We start from the raw sequence: 23,385 nt of genomic DNA on the forward strand, positions 1-23,385 counted from the left end.
TAGCTACAGTTTTGGGTGAATGGCTTAACATCACCAATCAGGGTGTTGTATTTCTTTATGTCAAGTCAATTGTGTTTTGAATGATATAGATTAGAGACTAGTAGTCGTGGCACCCATATAATTGGACTTGAAGACTTTTTTTTTACTCCCATAAAAGGTCATGAGAACCACTCCAATAACAGTTAAAAGTCATGCCCGCAAGAGGTTAAAAAAAGAAAGATGGCACCTCAAGACGCTCCGTCAGCGCTTTGCTTTTTGCGCTGCCTTCGGGGGCTATCCGAGCAACCCCCGTGTGCTTTAAAATGAAGTCCTTTCTCTATTTATTTATGTTTCTTACAAAAGCCTGACAAGCCCTGAACCCATGTTCCCTTTTTGGCTTTGTTGTCGTGGCAACGACCGGTCTCCTTTCTTAGGTGCACGTCATGGGTACATTTTTGGGCCCGCTCCGAGAAAGGCTTAGCCCATCTTCTTTGCGGCGCTAGTAGGGAGTAGGGCTTGAATTCCTCTATATTATTTCAGGATTAGACTGGTGCATATGATGGACGCTGTGTTGTTTCTGTCCTAATCTTATCCATTTTTATCCCTGCTGGTTTAGGAAGGTTTATGAAGTTAATCTGTTGATAGCGCCTATAATCAACCCCACGCGGGTGCAGTTAATTGATGAGTGTGTGAAGTTGGAGGTATGTATATGGTCCTGCTTTAGTTACCTTTCTGTCTTAGGAATTTGTTGCCCAAGCGCTGCTCTGCTCTTTTGAAACCTTGTCTGACTGCGACAAGTCAACATGAACAACACTGAAGTGGTATTTGCATATATCCAGCATTTATGACTGCTGTTTATCTAACAAGGTTAGGCCTGATGACATGTTAATGTTTGTCCACGTGAACAGCATGTTCTCCAGGTGTAAGGCCAGTTTGTATTTTTTATGTGTCATGTCTCCTTGGGTGCTTTACATTAACTCTGGCTGGCTAGGCAGGTTTCTCTTGTCTGCTCTCTTCATAAAGTGCCACTTGAGGCCAGTTCTTTCTAGACAAATACATGCTGACTGTCCAGTCGGTGATGTCTGGCTGATGTTTATTTTACTGTGCTCCCCTACACCAGCTCATAAACACAGAGGACACGTTTTGTGACTTAGAGCTAATGTTTTGAGGAGCTGGAGAAGAGCATAGTAGGAACAGTCCTGTATTGTGAAATAAGATTCCAAGTGGTCTGTCACAACCTCAAGGATCAAATGGGCTCTGCTGAAGCATTACAGTAGATCCTGCTGCACTGTACATTCCTACAATATAAACATAAGATTGCCTGTGGTATTATTTTTCCATTTTACAGCACTGTTCAATGTGACCTGATTAACCTGATGAAAGATAATTTCGGTCTTCAGAGATTTCTCCCTGTTACACATTTCTCTTTAAAACTCTTGAAGATTTTTTTTTTTTAATGACACCTACTCTCCGTGGATTATGAATTTTCATTAGATTGGATCCTTGACTTTAATGGACCATGGTTCAGATTTGTCAACTTCAGTTTATTCCTGATTAGATATTAGTGATTTTTACTGATTTTCTTGCTCCACTGCTAACCACATCAGCAAAGCCTAATGGATAAACAGAGTTTAATGTACACTGCTCCTGAAAACAGCTCTATCGACCAATTAAATGGAGCATCCTGTGTCCATTGATTAGGTTAGTACATGATTTTTTTCCCCTCTTTTTTTCCCCCGTTACATCAACTTCCCAGAAGCCTCAGTTTCCATTAGAGAGGTCTTTTTTATCAGAAAGGGCGGCGAGGACTGATCCCTTAGTCCTCCCTGGCAAACTAGACATGATACATCAAGCGATATCTGACGCGCTGTGGCCACGTGGCGTTTCGCCAGTCAGTATTTCTTTTCTTTCTCAAAGCAGCAACCTTGGCTTTCTCAGGTTTACTGCATGTGTTACTTGAACACAAGTAAGTAACAGTAACAATGAACTGAAATCGTACGTGCACATGTGGAGCAGACCTTAGTATCATTGAGAGGATTCATGCGCGGTTTGGATCAAATACTAATCCTGCAATACAGTAAAGGGTATCATCACAAATCCAACATTTTATATACATTTTGTCCTGGTCTCCATCTGTTGTGCTGTATGACTATGTATTGTAGCTTAGCGGACATTCAGGCTATTGTGTAGTTGTGATAAAAATCACACTTTTACCTGTGTTTTACTTTATTCATGTCTTCATCCTACTCTTCTTTTTTATAGTGTGTTGTCATGCCATCCATCTTGTATACCCTATTCACCCAGCAGCTATTTACCTCTGACGTCACACTGTCTCGGGAAGCTCAAATGCTGTTATCAAAAGGATAACGCCCTGATCTTACTGCCTACCTGAGCAGCATGTTTGTGTCGCTGAACCTCTTCCTTTTCTTTTTTGGCCATTTTAACAAGTTTGAGCAGCCTGTGCCAGACTCCCACATCAACACTAAACACAAGTAAAAGAGACAAAAAAAGAGTATGAAGCCAAACCAAACGCGTCGCAGCTGGCACATGGTGCAGCGCTGTCGGGTGGAGCCTTTGCCATTCAACCACTTCCATGCTAATATTACTGTTTCATAGTGTTACATGACTCAATAAGAAAGACGTAAATTCATTCTGAAATGTCACTGCACATTTTGAAATATGGCCGTTGGAAAAGGGCAGGCACGCTCGTATGATTTGTGATCTCGCAAATCCAGCTGTTTCACCAAGTAAATGTGGAACACAGCAGCACAACGTTATCGTTTTCGATGACAGCATTTGACCCTCCCACCCTGAGCGTGACATCAGAGGAAAATGGCCGTCTTGTGAGTATGGTGAATTGCCTTCACGCTCGACAAGGCCTCCTCTCTTCTCCCCATCTCAGACACACTGGCCAAACAGGTTTAAATGGCAACATGTCTAAGAGTGAGTCATTACATGTCTGAATGTTCCAGTGTGAGCACAGTACAGGTCCTATATGTCCTTTGGAGGCTGATTGTGATGTGTGAGACAGGATTAAGCCCACAGTGTTTCTTAATATAACTTAAACGAAGGCTCAAACTCCCCTTCGACTCTCGCTGCTCTACTCTGTCGGATTCATTCTCTCTGCCTGCTGTCAGATCTAAAATATTGTCTTTTAGATTTACATATATATTTCATGAATCTTAGAGGTGAATGTTGGTGCAAAGTGTGGTTGCAAAAGTCTGTGCTGCCCCTGCAACGTTACCGCTCATCTGTGCATATTCTTGTCATTTGGCTGAGGATTTTGCTCTCATGCTCTTGAATTAGAGGAGAGGGGATGCCATGGTACTTTCTCTTGACTATCTTCTTCTTTCTCTTGCCCCTCTGGCCACTAAACTACGCATACTCTTGATGCAGGCTGTCACTCTGGCACCTGTCAGCCGTAGACAATTACAGCCATTAAGGGATTACTTTGTTGGGCTCCAGTAGCTGCTGGGAGGAGCCAGCGGATGAAGGTGATGCAAAGAAGAGGGAGGTCACAGCCAGCACTGCGTTCGCCTTAAGGGGCTTGTTTCCATTCTTAGAGAGGGAGAAGACTTTGAAGAGATAATAAGTGTGTGGGTAGTGACCGAGGGGGAGGATTTAGATGGAGGGTATGGAGGACAGGTTTCAGACAAGAAGCAGAAAGCTATAAAAAAAAAATCCCTCCTTTTTCACTTCTGTCATTTTTCTGCAGTCACAAATGAAAAACACAAAACATCAGAGACCTGACGTCTTCTGGTAAAGGGGGTTCTTGAACACACAGCAAAGACTACAGCTCACGGCCTTCAGACAGCCACCATGCACACTTGTTCAGAAATGACCTGTCACTATTCTCTATTTATGATGCAAAAATCCAAACTGGAAAATGATTCAGGGTACAGATTAGTCTACCATTTTCATCTCCAACTGGAATCAGTTAATTTGTGTGAAGAGGGACTACTATAGCGAGACTAAGGGTGGACCAACAGATTCACTCGGCCGAATAGCCAGTCAGACAGCTCACTTTCACTGACCGCCTTGGATGGCAATTCAGCACGCTCAGTCAGCTGTCGATAAGGGCCCATCTGTGCCACTTGTCTTTACTTCGAATCCCATAAGGAAGTTGAATTGAGTGCAATGAGCATAATGCAGGACAGGCACAGCAACATGGCAACACATGAATGTGACCAAAGAGTGTGATTGCCCTTGAAAAAGAAGCAGCCATGATAGCAGAGTTAATGTAAGTGCAACCAATATGACTGTAGTTAGGGATTGTCTGTTACACTTGAATACATGTAGTAGCTAGACTTATCCTGTCTGGAAGACTTAGGTGTCCCAAAGCTTGATTCTTAAAGCCATGAAGCACATGTCGTGTTTGTTGACAGAACCAAATTGTGGACTTGGATGGGAACCTCAAGCTGCCATGTGTTGGGACAGCGTAGCCGCATCATTTGACGTCCAATTAGCGTACTCACGAGGGTGACATTTCACCGATGACGAGAGCTGCTGACTGCAACGCTTTCAAAGTCATATCTCTCCTTGTAGCCTGCACTCTAACAAAGTTGGATGACCCCAGTCTGTAAAATAAGTCCATCTGCACCTGGAGAAACTCTGTGCCTGAGCACCCACACACACAACCAAATCACATCAGACACAAACACACACACACACACAGCGTCAGATAAGCTCAGCGAGGCCTTTGCAGGCGCTCTTCGGCTCTGGCCATGTACGGCGTTGTAAACGGCCCAAATTTGGACAAGGATTCCAGCCAGATAGTCGTGTGCCCTGAACGTGAGGCCGCTGTGTGTTCGTGTGTGTCTGTTTCCCTTGTCAACGCGTTTGTTGTCATAGCAACCTCCGGAGACAGAGAGAGACAGTCCAGGCGCAGTGTGCAGTGATGGGGACGAGGGGGCTGGGGTGGCAAACTTTGGTTTTCATATTGCAGAGTGGAAATTGTTGTGGATTTCAAGTGCAGACTGATTATTTACAGTGAATGTGTGAATCCACCACAGTCAGTTTATAGCTGTTGAGCGCTTTGCTTGGCGTGACAGATATCTACAGGGATGTGCTGTTTCTTCCACTCGAGGACTTTGTTTCTGACCAGTGCTCTGCAGATCACCTGCATCATCATGTGTCTTTGATGTGAGGTCACGTCTTAACCTCAGGGCCTCTGCGTGTCCTGAATGCAGAGTGCACTACAGCCTCTCCATTGGTGCTTTTCCTCACTCTTGTTTTGGATGTTGAGCAGAAATGTGACCTCCTTGACAGCTTGCTCCCTCTCAGGCTTTTCGCCAAGAAAAGCTGCTTTTGGTCAAACTGTGTACAAATTATGTGTAATATTTTTATATTTAGTATACAAATATATTGAGAGGTCTTGTAAAAATGTCTGTGATTATGTACACTGAGATGTATGGGTGAAGTGTAACATTTATTTATATTGTGAAGTTTCAACTTTTTGGTTGAATTGTTCAAATATATACTAATCATGTTTGTTTGGAAACGGCAGTGGCTTAGTGGTTTGCTGTATTGCCAAACAGTTAGAAGGTCCTGGGTAAGCTTGTTGTGGCGTGAGAAATTTCACAGTGGTGCAGAACAAACAGGTTTTTTTTTTTCTTTTTTTTTGTAGTATTTTGGGGGCATGTCTACTTCATTAAACTGGAGACAATAGAGATGAGACAGGAAATGAGGAGAAAGGGAGATCGGTGATGGCGTGTGACAAAGGTCCATGGCCTGACTTGAACAGTAGGGATGTTGCAACAAGACTACATGGTTGGAGTCTTAAAACCAAGGCCACCAGAATATCCCTAAAGACAGAGATATTAAAGGGCTTTCTTTAGACCACATTGAACAAATGCATTGAGCCAAAGGAGCATGACTTTACCTGAAAATAAATAATTTATCATACAGAAAGTGATTAAGAAAACATTACAAGAACACACTAAACTACATTTAACTGCTTACAAAAATGCATTAAAAACTGCTGGGTGTAGAATAGACTCTGCATGTCTAATAACAGTTTGCCCCTAAAGCCTAGACTGTAGATCTAATGAAAATACAGATCTTATAATAATCTTATAATAAGGCACATTTCCCTTATACATTTAAGCAACACTGTCTAACAAACAGTCAAGTGCTGATTAAATGTATAACGGAAACCTCAAGCACACCCACTCTGGTGCAAATTCTGCTTCATAATGTGGGAAAAATCACAACAGCTCCCACTTCATGAGTCAGAAGATCTCAAAATAGATCTCACCCACTTGCAGCCACTTTTTATTTCTGTGGGTATCACTTTTGTTTGCACTGTGCCGTCAGTCAGATATGGTTTGATTCGCTGTACTGAGGGGATCAGAAATGGTTATGTAACATCATGGGTGGCGTGAACAAAATGAGACTGGTGCATGCTTCGCGCCAACTGTCCTTCGATGACAGTTTGAGTGTGGGATGTGCTGATCATCATCAAACATCCAAGATATTTTTGTGGATGGTCTGCTAGTTTGCAGCCCAGCGTCTTGACTTGTCTTTGACTCGATGCAGTGACCAAAATAACCTTTGGCTGCATAACACTGTCTGTACCACAGGCCCCTGCAAGCATAGGCTTAAGTGTGACCCTCATTTGGGCCAGCAAAGATACTTCAACATGAAATTTCACTCGTATTCAGATGTCCCTTAAGGTGCTCCAGATTTCTCCCACACTGAATGACATGCGCGTTGGGGACATGGCTCTGGGGACGTCCTCAACCAAGACACTGGCTTTAAATGTGTAGCTTGTCCCCAGCACCAGAGAATGGCACATTCTGCACAGGACTGATTAAACGAAGAGGGCAAACACTTTGTGCAAATGTGCTAAATAAAGCTGTTTCACTTTTGCTCAGCCACAGATGTGGATTTAATGGAGTCATTCATCAGCTGCTCTGTGTAAGAGAAGAACGTATGGTGCGCTCGTGTTTGTGGTTATTCCAGTGGTTTGATTTATTACGCTTGTGAAAATATTTGGGTAGCAGGCAAAGCTGACTTTTTAAGCAAAAAGCAGTCTTTCAAGGTGTTTTTAAAACGAATCCTCTCACTGTTTGCATAAAGAGCAGCATATAGGCACAGCAAGCCTCCATCAGCAGTACTACGCTATGTGGTATTTCAAGCACCCCTACTATGTGCAGGCATTTTGGGAACGCTCCGACTGCCAAAATTCCCCAACAATTCTGAAAGCACGTGGCAATCAATCGGACACAGTGCAGTGCTTTTTCCATGCAAGCTGTAACTGTAGCACAGGCCATGCTACTGTCTTAAGCTCATGTACACCGAACATTAACACACAAAGCGCAGGTCACTCTCCTTGCTTCTCACAGTGGCCTGACTCTCCTTTGCTCTCTCTCCCCTCTCTCTCTCAGGCATGCATAGATGACAATGTTGACATGGTGACTTTCCTGGTGGAGCATGGAGCCAGCATCAACCAGCCTGACAATGAGGGCTGGATCCCCCTCCACGCTGCAGCCTCCTGCGGATACCTAGACATAGCAGAGTAAGTACTGATAGGCCTGTTTGTGAGGCAATTTCTGAGAAGCAGTATCTGTTTCATCAGGTTTGATTTCTGCAAACTCACCCCTGCATCCTGTTTTCTATCTTGCTTATTCTAAGAAACTTTTTTTTTTGTAGCTGCCACACCTTTCAATTTCAAGTTTGTATGAAAATATCTGAGCAATAAGGTCAATGAGGTTCCTGTGTAATGATCCAGTTGGTGCTACACAATTTCAGTGGGATTGTCAAGCACAAAGTGACGTCAGGGCTGACATGGCCGCGGCTGAGGTCTGCACTGTCCCATCGCCTCTCTGAGCCCCTGTCAGTGACCTCTGTCTTTACAGTATATTGGTCATTGCAAGACTGATGTCCCCTCAGTATGGCCGAGTGCAGGGCTGCAATCATGTTTTTTTAGCTCAGTTAAATGGGATTTTGATCGTTATGACAGGTTTAAGGTTTCAGAGCAGCAGTCTTAACTGGATTCACAGTTTGTTGTAAAATTAACATTGCTTGACTAATTTCCTTTGAGATGAGAGATGTTTTTTTCCTGATACTGGGCTCTCTATGCAGTAGAAAGGCAGATATTTTTGGAATCGGTGCTGCATGACCAGAGATAACAGAAACAGGACTATGATGTTCCCTTTTGCTCAAAAGGTAGAAACCTACAACAACCAGAGTGCACTGCGAACTGGCAAACACTTCGTTTTGGCTTGTCCTTTTTTTCAAGCTGGAAAACTTTTGAGGCGCAGTAACAGAATCTCAGTTTGACAGAAAGGCACATTTGTTCGTCCAACCAAATCAAACAGACATTCTTGAGGCCCCTCTCTCGATCGATCGGACTGTCTGTGGAGGCAGCCGTTGAAAAAATGCGCAATTTACAATATGTAGTTTTAACAACAGCCCTAGAGAAAGTGAGCTGGAGCTCTGGGTGCAGGCAACACGGAGGGAAGTTAGACATCGTTCTTTTGCATTTACTATCCACATTATAATGATACAAAGCGGGTTGAAAATCTGCAAGGTTTCATTTTTTATGCCATCCTCAATGCATGCCAATAAGCGCATGTTTACCATAGAAATGACCATGGTGCTATTTCAGCTAGCACGTCAGGATCGGCATGCTAGAAGCCGTCGTTTTCAGTAGCATACTGTTCTTGTCACATTTTGACAGGAGCAGAAGCACATCTGATAGCTCAGATACACACTGTTGGAGTGATGTAATCAAATATGGACAGATCGTTGTCAGCCACTATATGTAGAATCAAGCTCTAGAGTTGCGTTCTAGTATTTACTTGCCGCTAGTCCTTTTCAGGTAAGAAGACTGCTCAGAGGGCACAGAACACAACACAGAGATGTTATCAGAGGATATTTAAACAGGCTAAAGGGGGCTGAAGGAGCTCAGTTGTGCTCATTGTTCAGCACATTGGGAGTGTGCTGTGACCTGCTTTACTTCTGTGTTACATTACAGGAACCTGGCTACAGATTTATCCCCACTATTGATGTTTTCCCAAAGAGTAACAAGTGCAGCTCTCTGTAGGAGGATAAGCATGTAGCTTATGTACAAATTAACTGCCAGGCAAATTTCTGCATGGTAATATCTTTGTTTCAACAATGATGCGAAGAAATAATATGTTAGCCGCTTCATTAAAATGTCCTCTCAGTCGTAGTGTCATAACTTCTCAAACCCAGGAAGTCTGTGTCCACGAACACAGCATCAGCACTGGGCTAGTATTACAGAAAACAATAAGTTTTTTGTTGTCACATAATGAATGAAAAGGTCAAGTGGTTGGCCTGATATGTGTGACTAATGGAGACATCATGTCATAGAACGAAAGTCTGCAACCTGATGTGGGTGGTGAGCTCTCAGTAGACCCATTTTAATCCCAGCATCCTCATTCGCATTGACGGGAACTCCGAAGCAGGACTGTATCTCTCAGCCCCTGGTGTCACCACAGTCATCTAATGGTAGGGTTGGTTAAAAATCCCACAGAGAGACTCCACACCACAAAGCCATCAAACCTAGTAAAGCTGACCCAAAATAGGCTGAATAGAAAGTCAAATCAAGATGATATAAAACTTTGAAACGTAACTGCACTCAGTCAGTTGCCATTTGGGGGGAAGTCACAAGCGCTGAGCCCGTTTCAAGTGGTGTGTTGGCCTAATGAGAAGGGCCTGAGTCTCACCACAGCTTTAATTGGAAGCAGCTGAAGTCAAGATGTTGAATGGTTAAAGAGGCCTTGAATCTCTGCTGGTGGGAGACAAAGGTAAATAAAGGGTTAAACCTGTAAGTAGCCCAGCATACAATGTTAGATGCTGATTTTGGTTGCCTGTGTTTGTCTTGTTCCAGTTGATGAGTCTGTAGAGGGTCATGCAGACAGAGTTGTAATATTTATTCAATTTAAACTAAATCATCTGTGAAAATAAAGATATATACCAAGTAATGTTTTGGTTAAATCCACAATATGATGATTAAACAAAAATAATTCCACTGTCTCCATTGTCTGAATGATTTTAAAAAAAAAAAAAAAAAAAAAAAGCCATCACTATTATCATAGATATGTTCAGCATTCTAGCTTTGTTTACAGAATAGTCACAGCTGTCAGGGTTTTGTAGGCTTAGCCATTGGGGGATTTTTTTTTTGTGTTCCTCACTTCAGCCAAGTAGATGAAGTCCTCTTCTACTGAGCATTTGATCTGTAACAATGAATGCTTCAGTTGCATCTGTTGTTTCAGTACTGTAAGAGGAGCCGACAGTAGCCTAGTGTAAAACCCCGGAGAGTCGTAAACACCCATGCCACACACCTGCCTGGATTTGTGCCACTCCTTGTCCAGACTCCTCTTTTTCTTTATTTTTGAGGTGAGGCATGTTCACTCTGTTTGCACAGCCTGATGGAAGACCCTCTGCCTTTTAAACACAGTGCTGATGCAAATAGTGTGTCACTCAGGTGAACATGTGCCATGGTTACTTACCATTGTCATATAGTGTTTGCTGAAACTTCAGTGTGTGCTCACCAACAGTAAAGACTTTTGCATGATGAACACGTCCTTGTCTCTGCAGACATGGTCCTTTACCTTCATTTGGGTTGGTTTTATTTTTCCCCCCATCAGTATTTGGTATATAACAGATAATCATGCTTTTAATTAGGGCTGTACCAAACGGTTCAGAGCTTCGTTTATGACGTTGACATTTGAATTCTAGATCAATGTTCAGTAGATCATAAGCCTGTGATGTTTATTGCAGCTTCAGCTACGTTATATCTGCTGTCTCACCTAAACACAGCTCATGTGTTTTGTGGCCTTCAGTGTTGATAGAGCCGTACGCCTGACCTGTGACCAATCAGATAGTGCTGTGGGTGGGACGCTGGATCCAAGCTCTAAATGGCCTACATACAGTGAAGACTTCATAAAATATGTCGGCCACTTGAAGCTTTATTCAAAGACCTTAGCAGAACCTTTTAATGTAAAAAATCAAAATGACATCTGGTACAACCCTACATTTAATTACTTGAATGAATTTATGTAGTCAGTTGGTGAATAGAAGATGTCAGGAAGATGAGACTGGTAAAACAGGAGATGCAGTTTGTGGTGTCAACCAGTTCTGGCATTGAACCAAAAGCAACATTACACAGCCCCTGTCCTTCAACTGTTTCCTCATCGGTTAAAGGAAATAACAGTTGCCTTTAACTCCTTTCCTTTTCACCCCGTCAAAGTTTAGAGTTCGACCTCGACTACAAAGATCACCTGGACTATTTCACAATAATACCACTCAGGGAACGTTTGAAGTTTTTGTTTATATATGCATCATCTTGGCTCAAAGCTAACATGTTTGTGTGTGTTGTTGTTGCAGGTATCTCATCAGCCAGGGTGCCAGTGTAGGAGTTGTGAACAGTGAAGGTGAGACACCTCTGGATATTGCTGAAGAGGAGGCAATGGAGGAACTCCTGCAGAATGAGATCAACAGACAAGGTGCAGTATGACAGACATCTTGAACTGAACCGTCTGGGTCATCCCTCTCTCCCAGTGCAACCTTCATAAGAATCTACTTCACTGTCTAAGTATTTCCAGTGAATTGAATCACTGATAATAGACCATGGCTGACATAGCTGCAGACAAAGAGTTATGCATTTTAATGCAAAAACAAAGAAGAAGAAGTGGCAACAGATCAGTTCTAGATTTTTGTGTTGAGACTCTGCTTTATTTGTTGTTATTTGTTATTTAACATGGACAGTGCTCATTAATATACATTGCTGAGGCTGTTTTTTAATCTATAGTCCGTGTTGTGAGCACTCATGTGATGATTCGAACCTGAAAAGTTGAGTCTTTCTATTTTTGGCCAGGGCATTCTTGAGATGATGAAAGGCTCTCCCCTATGGTGAGAGGCCACGCACAGACGTGTTAACTGGCCCCGGGCCAGAGGGGTGCTCCTCAGCTCATTTTCACTAATAAAGTTGGCTGTGCTTTCCCCTCTCTGTAGCACAGTTTGCCCTTTTTAAGCACGCTTTACATCCTCACATTTGAATACATGTGTTTGCATGCAGAGAGAAATGCTGCATTTATGGCCAAGGCCATCAAGAGGATGTGAGATGCAAGTCAGTAAGCAATCATGTGAGCCTTATGGGCACAGCAGTCCCATCAGAAACGTATACGCTTGTCCACAGGGTCAGAGGATGCACAGTTTCCATCTAATATACTGCATGTTTCAGTGCATCAGTGTAAACCGTTTAGTGTCTGGAGCAACTTGAGAAAAAAAGGCTCTCTCTAAGCTGTCAATCTCCTGCCGGTCCTACAAGTCAAGGCCCAAATGCTTGAAAGCACATGGCACCCATTGATAATTCCACCCAGAGCGCTGTTTGCATGTTACGCTCCTTGGCCGTGTTATATAACGGCGGCGAGACAAGTACCCACCCGAACCTCAAGCATCTCGACCAGCAGCAGCTGTCATCTTTGATTTGCCAGTGCCTAGTGGATGTGCTGCCTGGTTCAGAGCATTCACACGCTGTCTCTTCCAAGATCAATCACGAAGCGACGCAAAACCAAATGTGCATCTTCATTTACCACAGCTAGACTTCACAGAGCCAAACTGCTGAATATGTTGTCATTATGTGGACACCATATATGCAAGTTTGAGCTTTATTTATCCATTCATCAATGCAAACTTGCATGAAGCTACTTTGGAGATAAAACCCAGCTGAAGAGTGAATTTGCAGTGATCCTGGCCTAAGGGCAGCTGCAGACAATCCACAGCTCAGTCCTCTATGCTAGAGGTAGCAGGCAGCATTATGCAACGAGCTGTTGTGTAACGCTTCTGTATATTCGTAATGTGATTTTCTCCCCTCAAAGAGATACCAGTCATGGGGTTAAACTTGTTAGCATGTGGCCATGGTTTCCCCTTGGCAGGGGCATCCTCCAGATCCTCTCCTTGACCCTGATTGGGTCAAGTGATTGGACAGCCCCACCACCCTCCGTCCCTCCTCCATCAGCTGCCTCCTGAGGGCTGCTGCCTGTCCTTGTAATGGACTGAAGGTGGACAACATCACAGATGATTCTGACTCACACCCCCTGGTGTCCCTGGTGCTGAGAGGACAGGGGTGTAATTTGGATTAGGCTGACAGTAGTTTCCTCTCAGCTCAGAATAAAATAGTTTTGCCCCTTTTTTCTTTCAACATTTTGAAAATGCCAGCACATATACTTTCCTCTGGAGATCCCGCTGCTTGCTTTAGGGTAGATTTCTATAGTTATTTCATTTTGGCCTTCCCAGACATACTGTAGGGTATTGTCAGTGAGGTGAACGGGGAGGCAAATACTTCCCTGGTCTATTGGATTTTCTCTTTATCTTCTCAATGCTCAGTTAAAAGATGTGCTGTTCTCTTGTAAAAACTCAACTTTGAACTGCTGCCAATTCTTCCACTCAGCTCTTGTTCTGTAGTCCTACTTAGAGGCCATTAGGCTCTCTGCTTTTTATAGACACAGTGTAGGCTACTTCCCAGGAGATCACGGGACGTTGCCCTACCTGGCCAACTCCCATCGCCTTCATTAACTGAACTCCTTTAAGGAGGTTTAGGTTAAATTTCCTCCTTAGTGTAGATGCATTTTCTCTTGTCAAATCTGGGTGGTTTTTACTCGACAGCTCAAGTTTGAATTTTAACGTTTCTGGGGTTTTATCTCACTTTGATTAAATAGACTCACATTACACATAACTGGCACTGTAAGCTCTTTTAATGACAATATGCCACCAAACAAGTGAAGTGAAACGTCTTGTAACATTATGCCATTTGGTAAAAGTCTCAGTCTGATGCAAGTGAATCATGCCTTTGATTTTGATTAATTTTGATTACATATCTCATGTTTAATCGTACTGTAATGTCATAGAAAATACTTTATTCATCTGAGGTCCAGTCCCTGTCCCAAAGTCACTTGGTTTGAAATGAAAACTCAGACGTTGAGTCATCTTCTTCGCATTTGGTTTCACTTTCTGAGACCTCAGTTAACTAATCCTCTTAATGAGCAACATGTCCATTGTTAAACAAGCCCGAATAAAACAGTGTCCTTGGTGAGTTTAATGTTGCATGTGTTGGAAAGTGGATGGATTTTCACTGACATTTTCGCCTTGTAGACGGATTTTCAAAAATCCAAAAGAGCAGAAGGCTGACAGCAGGTGTCTCAGTGACACTGTTTAGCAATCAAGTGTCTTCTTGCTCAACAGATCCTGTGCTCTTCTCCAGCTCGCATGGGCTAAACCTGTGAGTAAAGCCAAACTAGTAGGCACAGGTGTCGTCTTTTATAGGTTGTAAAGCTTGGGGCAATATTGAAGCTTCCTAGGGTGTCATGAAATGAGTGATGATGTGTCCTTGGGAGCAGAAGAAAAACCTATAAGATCAGCTGAAGTTTTGGCTCCAGCCCCAGAGCACTTCTCGTCACTGTTTATGTAGCTCAGCACAGTTAACGCTCAGCCGACGAGTCAACGACTCATGCAGCAGTACATTTCAAACCGTCTCGTGTTCCAACCAGGTGTCAACAAGACAATACAGGCCTGTTTTCACGGCTGCGCCACATGCAGCTTATAGCTTAGACATATTGACCCACTTAAACTGGCTGAGGCCTGTGTGTTTGCAGCCACTGTTTCATTGTCAAATTGACAGAAAATTGGCACAAAACTGTTTGCTTAAGCTGAACAAGTGTTTTACAGCACCCTCTAGTGTTTAGAGAGGTTGCCAGAAAAAAGTTCTGTCTGTTTTTCCATTGGATAACATGAATACAGGTACAGGAGTACATGTGTTGAAGCTTTAATTATTGTCAAATTATCTTTGCAGTTAAATATCCAGATATATATCTCATGCCTATGTACTGACTATTTTCTGTTCTCTCTGATATAATCCATGGTCACAAACTAACATCAGAAATTCCAAACATTCACATACCTTTCTAAGACAAGTCGAAGTCATAGTAGACACCTTGATGAAATTGTGCCTCCATTCTCTGGGTTCAGTGTTACAGCTGGCAGCTTGTTCCTAAGTAGCAGGTAATCCTTCGGTGCCACTCTGACAGCATCAGTCTCCTCTGTCACTTACCAGGGGTGGACATCGAAGCAGCCCGGAAAGAGGAGGAGCGGGTCATGCTGAGGGACGCCCGGCAGTGGCTCAACAGCGGCCAGATCCAAGACGTCCGGCACGCCAAGTCCGGAGGGACATCGCTCCACGTAGCTGCTGCGAAAGGATACGTCGAGGTTTTAAAGTAAGCTTGACTTCACAGGTAGTAGGTGGAGTGTAAACTTGATGTCTTTTCATGCTGGGACAAAAATGTAAAGACCAGCTCATTTTTTTTCTTTCCTGCACATTATATAAATACCGTTTGCAGTCGAGGAAATGACGAGGCCGAGCATTATTTTTCTGTAATAATGCCAAACATCTTGGTCTCTGCATCTCGTCAGTGCGCTGGTCTGACATCGTCTCTGTAGGCTGTTAATACGGCTACGCTGCTCAAGGATAGGAACTGCAGCCGTCTGTCCATCTGCTCTGGGAAGCCAGCCAGCACACTCTGCTGCCATAGATAGCTCTAAGATCTCTGATGTTTCGCACGACTACCATATACAAGACAGGGATCTAAATGTTTCCCCCCGTCATGGCAGAGTTATGGGCTGAGATGTTAGTTTTAAAATTTTCCGACCTCATTTTGCTCCTGCAGTGTCCATATGTTTAAGGGATGGACTCTGTATCCCATAAATCCTACCTGGGGTTGCAATGCTGACGTACTTCTGAAAGCCTGAACTTTGGCATCACCTTGAACGATCAGGTTACAGAATCAAAGCTGAGAAACCCAGATTTGCTAATTCTTGTTTTCCCTCTCTCACACTCCCCGCTTCTTCTCTGTGCAGGCTTTTAATCCAAGCAGGGTATGATGTAAATATTAAGGACTACGATGGCTGGACTCCTCTACATGCAGCAGCACACTGGGGCAAAGAGGAGGCGTGTAGGATACTGGTGGAGAATCTATGTGACATGGACCTCATTAATAAAATGGTGGGTATCCGGAAATGTCGGCTCAGTGAGTGCAGCGCAGTCCACGTTTTAGATAACTGTTATTGTATTTCTATCTCTCAGGGCCAGACAGCTTTTGATGTAGCAGATGAAGATGTTCTGGGATACTTAGAAGAACTACAAAAGAAACAAAATCTGGTGAGTCAGCGTGGCTGCTTCTTGTATAAGGACTCATATGTGCACAAAGCAACTTTATCCACAGTTTGAATGGTGGAATAACTGGGTTCCATTGAATGGGCTCTGAAAAAATACTTTCTAAATCTGCGATTGAGGGAAAATGTGCGTCTCATTTTTACCACGTAGATCGCGTGCCTCTCTCTTTTCCCCCGTTTGAACTGTTGATTTTTGTTTTCTTTATTCCAGCTGATGAGTGGCAAGAAAGATGTTAAGAAATCTCCTTTGATTGAAACGACAACCACAGGAGATAACAACCAATCACTGAAACCACTCAAGAGGTAAATAGCTCGACGGTGGAAATTGTCTGCTGAATTAGTAGCTGTCTGTAGCACAGGCATAACCAATTAAACTTCTTTTTGGGTTTGAGTATTTCGTTTTGTGTCTTTTGACTTTGACGTGTTTTCTCTCTGGCAGTTCAGAATACTGCACCGATCCTCTGCTTCTGTACTGACGCTGTTAAATCTGTGTGTTGCAGCAAAGAAACACTGCTGCTGGAGCCAGAAAAGAGCGCCCCACGCATCGAGACCTTAGAACCCGAGAAGGTGGATGAAGAAGAGGAGGGGAAGAAGGACGAATCGAGCTGCTCCAGTGAGGAAGAGGAGGACGAAGATTCAGAGTCGGAGACTGAAGCAGGTACTGTGTGTGTGACTTATTTTAGACTTGTGTGGTATCAGTCAATCTGAAGCTGAAGCATTTACTGGTTGTCAGTTAAATTACTCACATAGAAATTAATTCAGTTACATTTGTGCGTTTTTACCACAACGTGTTCAGAAAGTGCGTCTTTACGTGGCAAAAACTTCTTCTCTGAGCATGCTCTGTTTTTATTAATTGTCTCACACTTGTTTTCTGTTTGACCCCTCCAGACAAGAGCAAGCCTTCAGCATCGGTGAGCAACAGCACGACGCCCACCTCGACCAGCATCACCGTGTCGCCGCCAACTAGCCCAACTAACCAGGTGACGACCCCCACTTCACCAGTAAAGAAGGTACGGCCTGGTGGACGGGTATTAATCGTCCTGCCCCGAGCAGACAGCTGCCACAGTACTGGCATTTAAAACGAAGCAAGACAGTTTTCTCAAATTAACAATCAGTTGATTGACTTTAAAAGGCCTTCAAGGAAAAAAAAAATGCTGCAGCTCAGCCACGATGCAGTCATGTGAGTGATCTACCCTCAAACCTCTTCATGTAGGATCTGCACCTCCTCTGTTACATGAAGCCAATGCAATTTCGTCCTGCTGTGACATGTCGGTGCCTCATTATATGCACAAATCAATAAAAAAATCACAATCTATTTAGTTTTCCTCCCCTTTGAACACCAACCTAATTTCACAGCTGGCTGAAGAGACTGAGGGTTTACATGAATGAGTACATTTCACACTCCAGGCCTTCACAGAAATACTTGTTCATGGTTGTGATTAGCTCTTCATGTTGCAGTACCTCAAGCACACAAAGCTAACGAATGCTACAGAGGCCCTGAGAATGACAGCTACGACTAATTTTCGGTGGCGTTTAACAAACATGGCAGCGGTGGGGATGATTGGTGGCCAATTCTGGATAATGTTAACAGTTTACTATATGACTGTTAAGATGCCAGGAGGCTAGAGTGTGCAAAGCAGTGTGCTTGGTTGGTTGTGAGGAATAAAACTTCCATGGTAGTGTTTTCCCACTCATGACTCTGCTGCCCTCTGCTGGCAGAATGAGGCCATGCATTTAACCAAAGGGAACCTGCTGAATTTTTCCAAGGGCATGTCTGCTTCCTTCAGCCTGCTAGTTTAATCAAACACTCACCGTGTTAACTGTTGGAGAGGTATTTAAGTGTTTTGTGTAGCCAGAGTTGAAACAGGATACATCAAGAGCTGAAAATTAAATCCCCAAAGTAAAAGCTGTGGCACTCATTCCATTGAGAGTGACAGCAGACACCACCTACACACTGCGTCATCATTTCACACTCCTGAATGCAGCCTAAATAGGGAGGAACCATTTACAGTATTCTGTCTCCTTCTGAACGTCCGCCCTTTAGTTGATGTCCACCTACCCGAGGCTTTCTGAATGTGGTTTCCTTTTTTTCTCTGCTTCTTTTCTTGCAATGATCTTCTCGTTCCGGTCCTTCTTTGAAGCCTAGCGCTCACACATCACAATGTCTTCTGTCTAACAAGAGTGAGCAAAACATTAACAATGTCCGGTTTTGACACTACCAAATGTTTGTTGGATCTGCCACTTACTCCAACCGAGAACAATAATGGTAGTCCCTGGTTTGGCGGTAAGCATTGTGTGGTGTGACTAGGCTGTAAAAAAAATCTGTCCTGGCTATAAAGTGTGTTTCTTTTGCTGCTGCTTCTGTCTTATTCTGGCTTTTTCTCTGTCTCAACCTCTCTGTCCTCCTTCCTTCCTCCCTCCCTCCCTCCCTCCCTGTCTCTGCGTCTTTCTCATCCCGGGCTCTTGTCTTGGTTGGCTTTAGTTTGATTGTATTACCCCCCTCATGCCTGTGGCGGAGCCAGGCTGTCCTGCATTGTGGCGTCAAGGCTTGCGCAAAACTGGCATTTCTCTAGTGCCCAAAAAACCCATGGTGAGGCATTGGTGTGCACCAGAGTTGTTCTCTCATCCTACATGCACCTGTGCACTGACAGAGTTCTTAACACCACCTCCCCTAACCACCCTGGCCCGACCCAGGTGACGCTGACTGAACCTCCCTCTCGCTGACTTTCACTCATCAACCCTACATGGTGTTGTTCTCACTTGTAACCAGCAAACGCACCGTCCTTATCGTGCTTTCACCGTGTGTCTGTGTGGCTTCTGTGTTTTGTTCAGTTGCTTGTCTTATTTTGATCATTTATTGTAAAAAGAAAATGTGGCCAGACCTGAATCCAACCAAGTCTAAGTATCTTTCCACCGCCTTTTGTGTAAAGCATTACATAAGTAGCATATTTTGAGAGAGTCCAGCAGTAGTATTATTGGATGTGATGTTACATCTTAACTGGCATGCCCTTCCTTAGAAATATCCTCTTATGGTCTCATCATTTAAACTTAGAAATTGCAGCCCCTGGAGTTGAGTCCAAACCGTTTTTAACCACTGTTTTGGCCCTGTTGACCTTTCTGTTACTCACCAAGATTACTAAAAAACCTTATTTAACATCTCCACACTTTTAAATGTTTTACTTTGTGCACTAAACCGCTGCCGCTTCCTCAGGCCCCTCAGCCCACTGCAAAGGTCTCAGCTAAAGTGGAAGAGGAGCGGAAAGACGAGTCTCCGGCGTCGTGGCGGCTGGGTTTGAGGAAGACGGGCAGCTACGGGGCGCTAGCGGAGATCACAGCCACCAAGGAGGCTCAGAGGGAGAAGGACACGACCGGGGTGATGCGCTCAGCCTCGAGCCCTCGCCTCTCCTCCTCCCTGGACAACAAAGACAAAGAGAAGGTCCACAGTCACGTAGTCACATCCTTCATTTTAATATGATGAGCTCCGTTCACGGAGTTCTCATTTAGCAGCTGGCAATTGTTTGTATACATGCAGTGCGTACTGTATATATGCAGTGTGTACTGTATGTAGTGATATTTGTCAACTCTTCCATAAAAGGTTACTTAATGGGTCCTGTTTGTTCCTCTGTCTACAGGAAAAGGATAAAGGGACCCGGCTTGCCTACGTGGCACCCCCCATCCCCAGGAGACTGGCCAGTACTTCAGACATTGACGAGAAGGAAAACAGGTGAAGCCCTTTAGCCGAGCGGCTCCGTGCAAACATGCACTGGCATGAGCGGCACCTGTTGCCCACTGCTGTGTGTTGCAGGCAACACAATGCTCTGCATGGTGTGTGTGGCCCTAAGAAGCTGCCTTTGGTTAGGCTCCTATGTTGTACAGCAATGGATTTTGTAGACTTCAGAATTCCGATTTCATAATAGGTAGAATTGGGTTTAATGGGGAAGACTAAGATTTGTATCACAACACATTAGTATCTATATCAGTGTCTGTTTATGGAAGCCTGGGGTACAATTGTAGCTTGTGGTTTCCCAGGGACTCTACTGCTCTGATACGTAGTGGCTCATATACCCGGCGACGCTGGGACGATGACCTGAAGAACAGCGAAGGAAGCGCCTCCACCAACCGAACCCCCAGCTACCAGCGCAGGTTAGCTTCTGCAGCGACACAGAGCTCTGCCAGACCTCCATCCCTCGTCTGATCATCAGATCTCTGCTCCATCTGATCTGATGCATGTATCCATTATGAGGTTGACTTGCATTGCTTCGGAACTAAAACCACCACGTAGACAGCATTGATAGTTGTTTATCAATCATCTACTGTACATTTCGCTCGGATTATGTCATCAGAGATATGTACCTACGTGCTTCCATGTACAGCAGCAGCTACTGAGAAAGCCATGCAAATCAGCCAAACGCCTTTCTCTATCACTGCCACCGAGTCTGTTGCATGACTGCACCTGTCCTGTCAGGTTGCTGTGCCAGTGAGTTTGCGAAGCATTACTCAGACATTTTAACAAGCTCATATACCTGTTTGACTTCCAGATAAAGTCAGATTCTCAGGGTTGTTCATGGCACAAAACCTTGGCTTGGACTTACGCTGCACGCATGTCATGTGGGCAAAATACTGGACTCCAACCTCCTTAAGAGATATTTTCTTGACAGAAGTCGTCTTGTAAAAACCATTGAATTTGAACGTGTCACTGGGTGTGCTGACTGGACGAGGTGATTGCAATCAGCAAAAAACTACAAGAACCTTTGTTTACGGCATCTTCAAACACGATTCAACTCATCAATTTCTCTGTTGTTGCTCTCAGTTGTCCAGTCAGCAGCAGAGCCCCACATGACATGTGTGCACCAATAGTGTGCAAAGCTTTAATAGTCTTGAATATGGATGTTTTTTTATACTGTATCTGTGTGTGTGTGAGTGTGCGCCTCCACTGCTAATATGCCTCTCTCGCCCACCCGCCTGCCAACACGCCAGCACGTCCCATACGCTAGCACTAGGGCGGAGCGGCAGCACGCGGGACGTGCCAGCCAAGTCTTCGTCCACCTCCAGCTTGGACCCTAACACCTGTAATACTAAACCCTGGCAGCCACCCACCTCCCACTACCAGTCTTACAGCATTTACCGCAGGTACACCAGCCTCACCGGGGCACCACCGTCTCTACACCCATCTGTCCTCTCTGACCATGTGTCTCTGCCCTGCTGAAGTGCCCACCATGTGTTCCATGTCCCTCTGGTTACATCTAATGTCCAAATGAATACTGGAAGAGAGTTCTGGTTGTTTTAACATTCAGAACTGACCTCCGGATGAAGACTGGTTCACTCGGTTTAGATTTAAGAGTTTTGCATTTCAGATTTTTTTTTTGCAACTGCAAAGCTTGAACGCTGATGTCATTGAGTATTACTGTGACACTGCAGTACTATCAATGAAAGCTTAATTTTCACTGAAACTGCAGTGTTTAAGCTCCATTCCCTTCCTGGAATGACAACAGGCTTTGCAAAGAAAAACAACTGATCCTTTCAGTTTCCTGCAGAGGGTGTCACTATGAATGTATTAAGCCTATATGGCATAAGCTTGATAGACATTTTTGTTCATAATACGTACAGAGCCATAATTACTAACAGCAGAAACATGAACTGCAGCATTCAGACTGACTGTCAAAGTGATGTGTCAAACCTCTGCAACATAGACCAGTGAAGGGAAGCCGTCTTCTGCTCAGTGTCTAATGTTTAAAAGCATCAGAGTAAGCAGGGCCTTCCTGTCATAGAGAACACACTGTATTTTTAAGTATTTTTCCACCTTTTTAACACATAAAGCTGTAGTTTCCCTCTTGCTTTTATTCCTTTTGCCCCTATTTTCATACAGTTCCAATGCTGATATATCAATAGTAATTCTCTTAGTCAATCAGAGCAGTTATCTAAATCATTGTGATCAACGTCAAAGCTGCCATCACGCTCGCGTCCCGCTCTGTCTTACCGGTCACTCTGCTGTGTTTATGTCCGACGTTTTGCCCTCCAGTGGCTCTTTTAGCAGAAGACACGAGGACCTGAGCTCCTCGACCACCTCCTCCTCCACGACCACCACCACCTCCTCATCTGTTACCTCGCCCACAGGCCATCGCGGCCTGCTCTCCAGCCTGGGATCCTCCTCCACCCGCACTGGCTCCACCAGTCTCACCAGCAGGTACATGAACAGGACACATGATGGTGAACCTGCGCTGTGCATAGCTTGTAGATAATCCACTAATTTTGTAACTGAGTGGCTTTTCTTATAGAGGGGTTTATATCGCTTTTTCTGAAAAGTTGAACCATGTCCTCAGTGTTTTATTCTTACTGTGAGCTAAGGAGCTGCTGTTGCACCGGACTGTAAAGCGCCCTGTCATGTTAACACAGCCATTACAAAGATGCTAACACTTTAATCATCGCGTCTTGTGAAATATTCTTCAAACAAGCTGCTAAACAAACAAGCTAATGTTACAAAGTAAATATGGCGATACGCAATCAGCAGTTAAGTTATCTACTGTGTAAAACCAGATGTCTCGCTAACGGAACGAGTTCATAATGCTGTCACACAAAGTCAGTCACAAAATCAGCTTGCAGCCAAGAAAATGCTTCAAAGTAAACCTCGTAGCGTGTTATATATGGGTGTAGGAATGCTTCAGTGTCTGACCTCTGAAGTGTGTGCTAGCCGACACGTGGCTTCACTTAAAAGCCTTCAGCAACCACAGATTTCAGTTTTGTAATGAAAGCTGTTGAAATTTGGAAGGTTGTTTGTGAAGCTCTGGTGTGCGTGAACAGGTACTGGTCAGAGGAGAGTGCAGAGAGGGAAAAGGAGAAGGAGAAGGAGTCTGCTGCGGTCATCCCCACTATAAACACTGGCTCTACTACGACCACCACATCGACCACTACGACCACCGCCACATCGACCACTACCACCACCACTGGCACCGTCACTGGCTCTGAAAGGCGCAGGTAACGCCACACCTTTAACCTGAGTAACTCATGCATGAGTGTCTTTATGTGTGAATAAATAGAAACACACCTTAATGTAAAGTTATGTACGGAAGTCGTGTACTTTTTGTGGTGAAATAATGAGTTGACACTGGAGCATTAAGATGGAAGCTCATCAGGATCAGTGTGAATAACTGGCCTGTTATTAGATATGAGAACTTGCCAGCTTATTGTTGTTTGCCCAAGATATGATGCATA

At 44.1% G+C, this 23,385-nt stretch overlaps 1 protein-coding gene across 3 annotated transcripts in view; it reads left to right on the top strand.

Moving 5' to 3' along the window:
• The window catches only part of ppp1r12a (protein phosphatase 1, regulatory subunit 12A), a 48,483-nt gene that overhangs the window by 13,369 nt on the left and 11,729 nt on the right, over positions 1-23,385 (top strand). The window contains exons 2-15 of one of the 3 annotated variants that reach the window (XM_076721946.1): positions 7,368-7,498; positions 11,338-11,456; positions 15,062-15,221; positions 15,862-16,006; positions 16,088-16,162; positions 16,388-16,479; positions 16,677-16,834; positions 17,065-17,156; positions 19,388-19,612; positions 19,809-19,900; positions 20,206-20,319; positions 21,154-21,306; positions 22,196-22,360; positions 22,975-23,148. In XM_076721946.1, the coding sequence (XP_076578061.1) occupies positions 7,368-7,498; positions 11,338-11,456; positions 15,062-15,221; positions 15,862-16,006; positions 16,088-16,162; positions 16,388-16,479; positions 16,677-16,834; positions 17,065-17,156; positions 19,388-19,612; positions 19,809-19,900; positions 20,206-20,319; positions 21,154-21,306; positions 22,196-22,360; positions 22,975-23,148 (1,895 nt within the window). Of the gene's footprint in view, positions 1-7,367; positions 7,499-11,337; positions 11,457-15,061; positions 15,222-15,861; positions 16,007-16,087; positions 16,163-16,387; positions 16,480-16,676; positions 16,835-17,064; positions 17,187-19,387; positions 19,613-19,808; positions 19,901-20,205; positions 20,320-21,153; positions 21,307-22,195; positions 22,361-22,974; positions 23,149-23,385 lie in introns of all 3 variants that reach the window. The other 2 variants (XM_076721945.1, XM_076721947.1) reach the window with 2 other exon arrangements.

The sequence above is a fragment of the Chaetodon auriga genome, chromosome 22, assembly GCF_051107435.1.
Source record: "Chaetodon auriga isolate fChaAug3 chromosome 22, fChaAug3.hap1, whole genome shotgun sequence".
In the NCBI taxonomy this organism is placed as follows: domain Eukaryota; kingdom Metazoa; phylum Chordata; class Actinopteri; order Chaetodontiformes; family Chaetodontidae; genus Chaetodon; species Chaetodon auriga.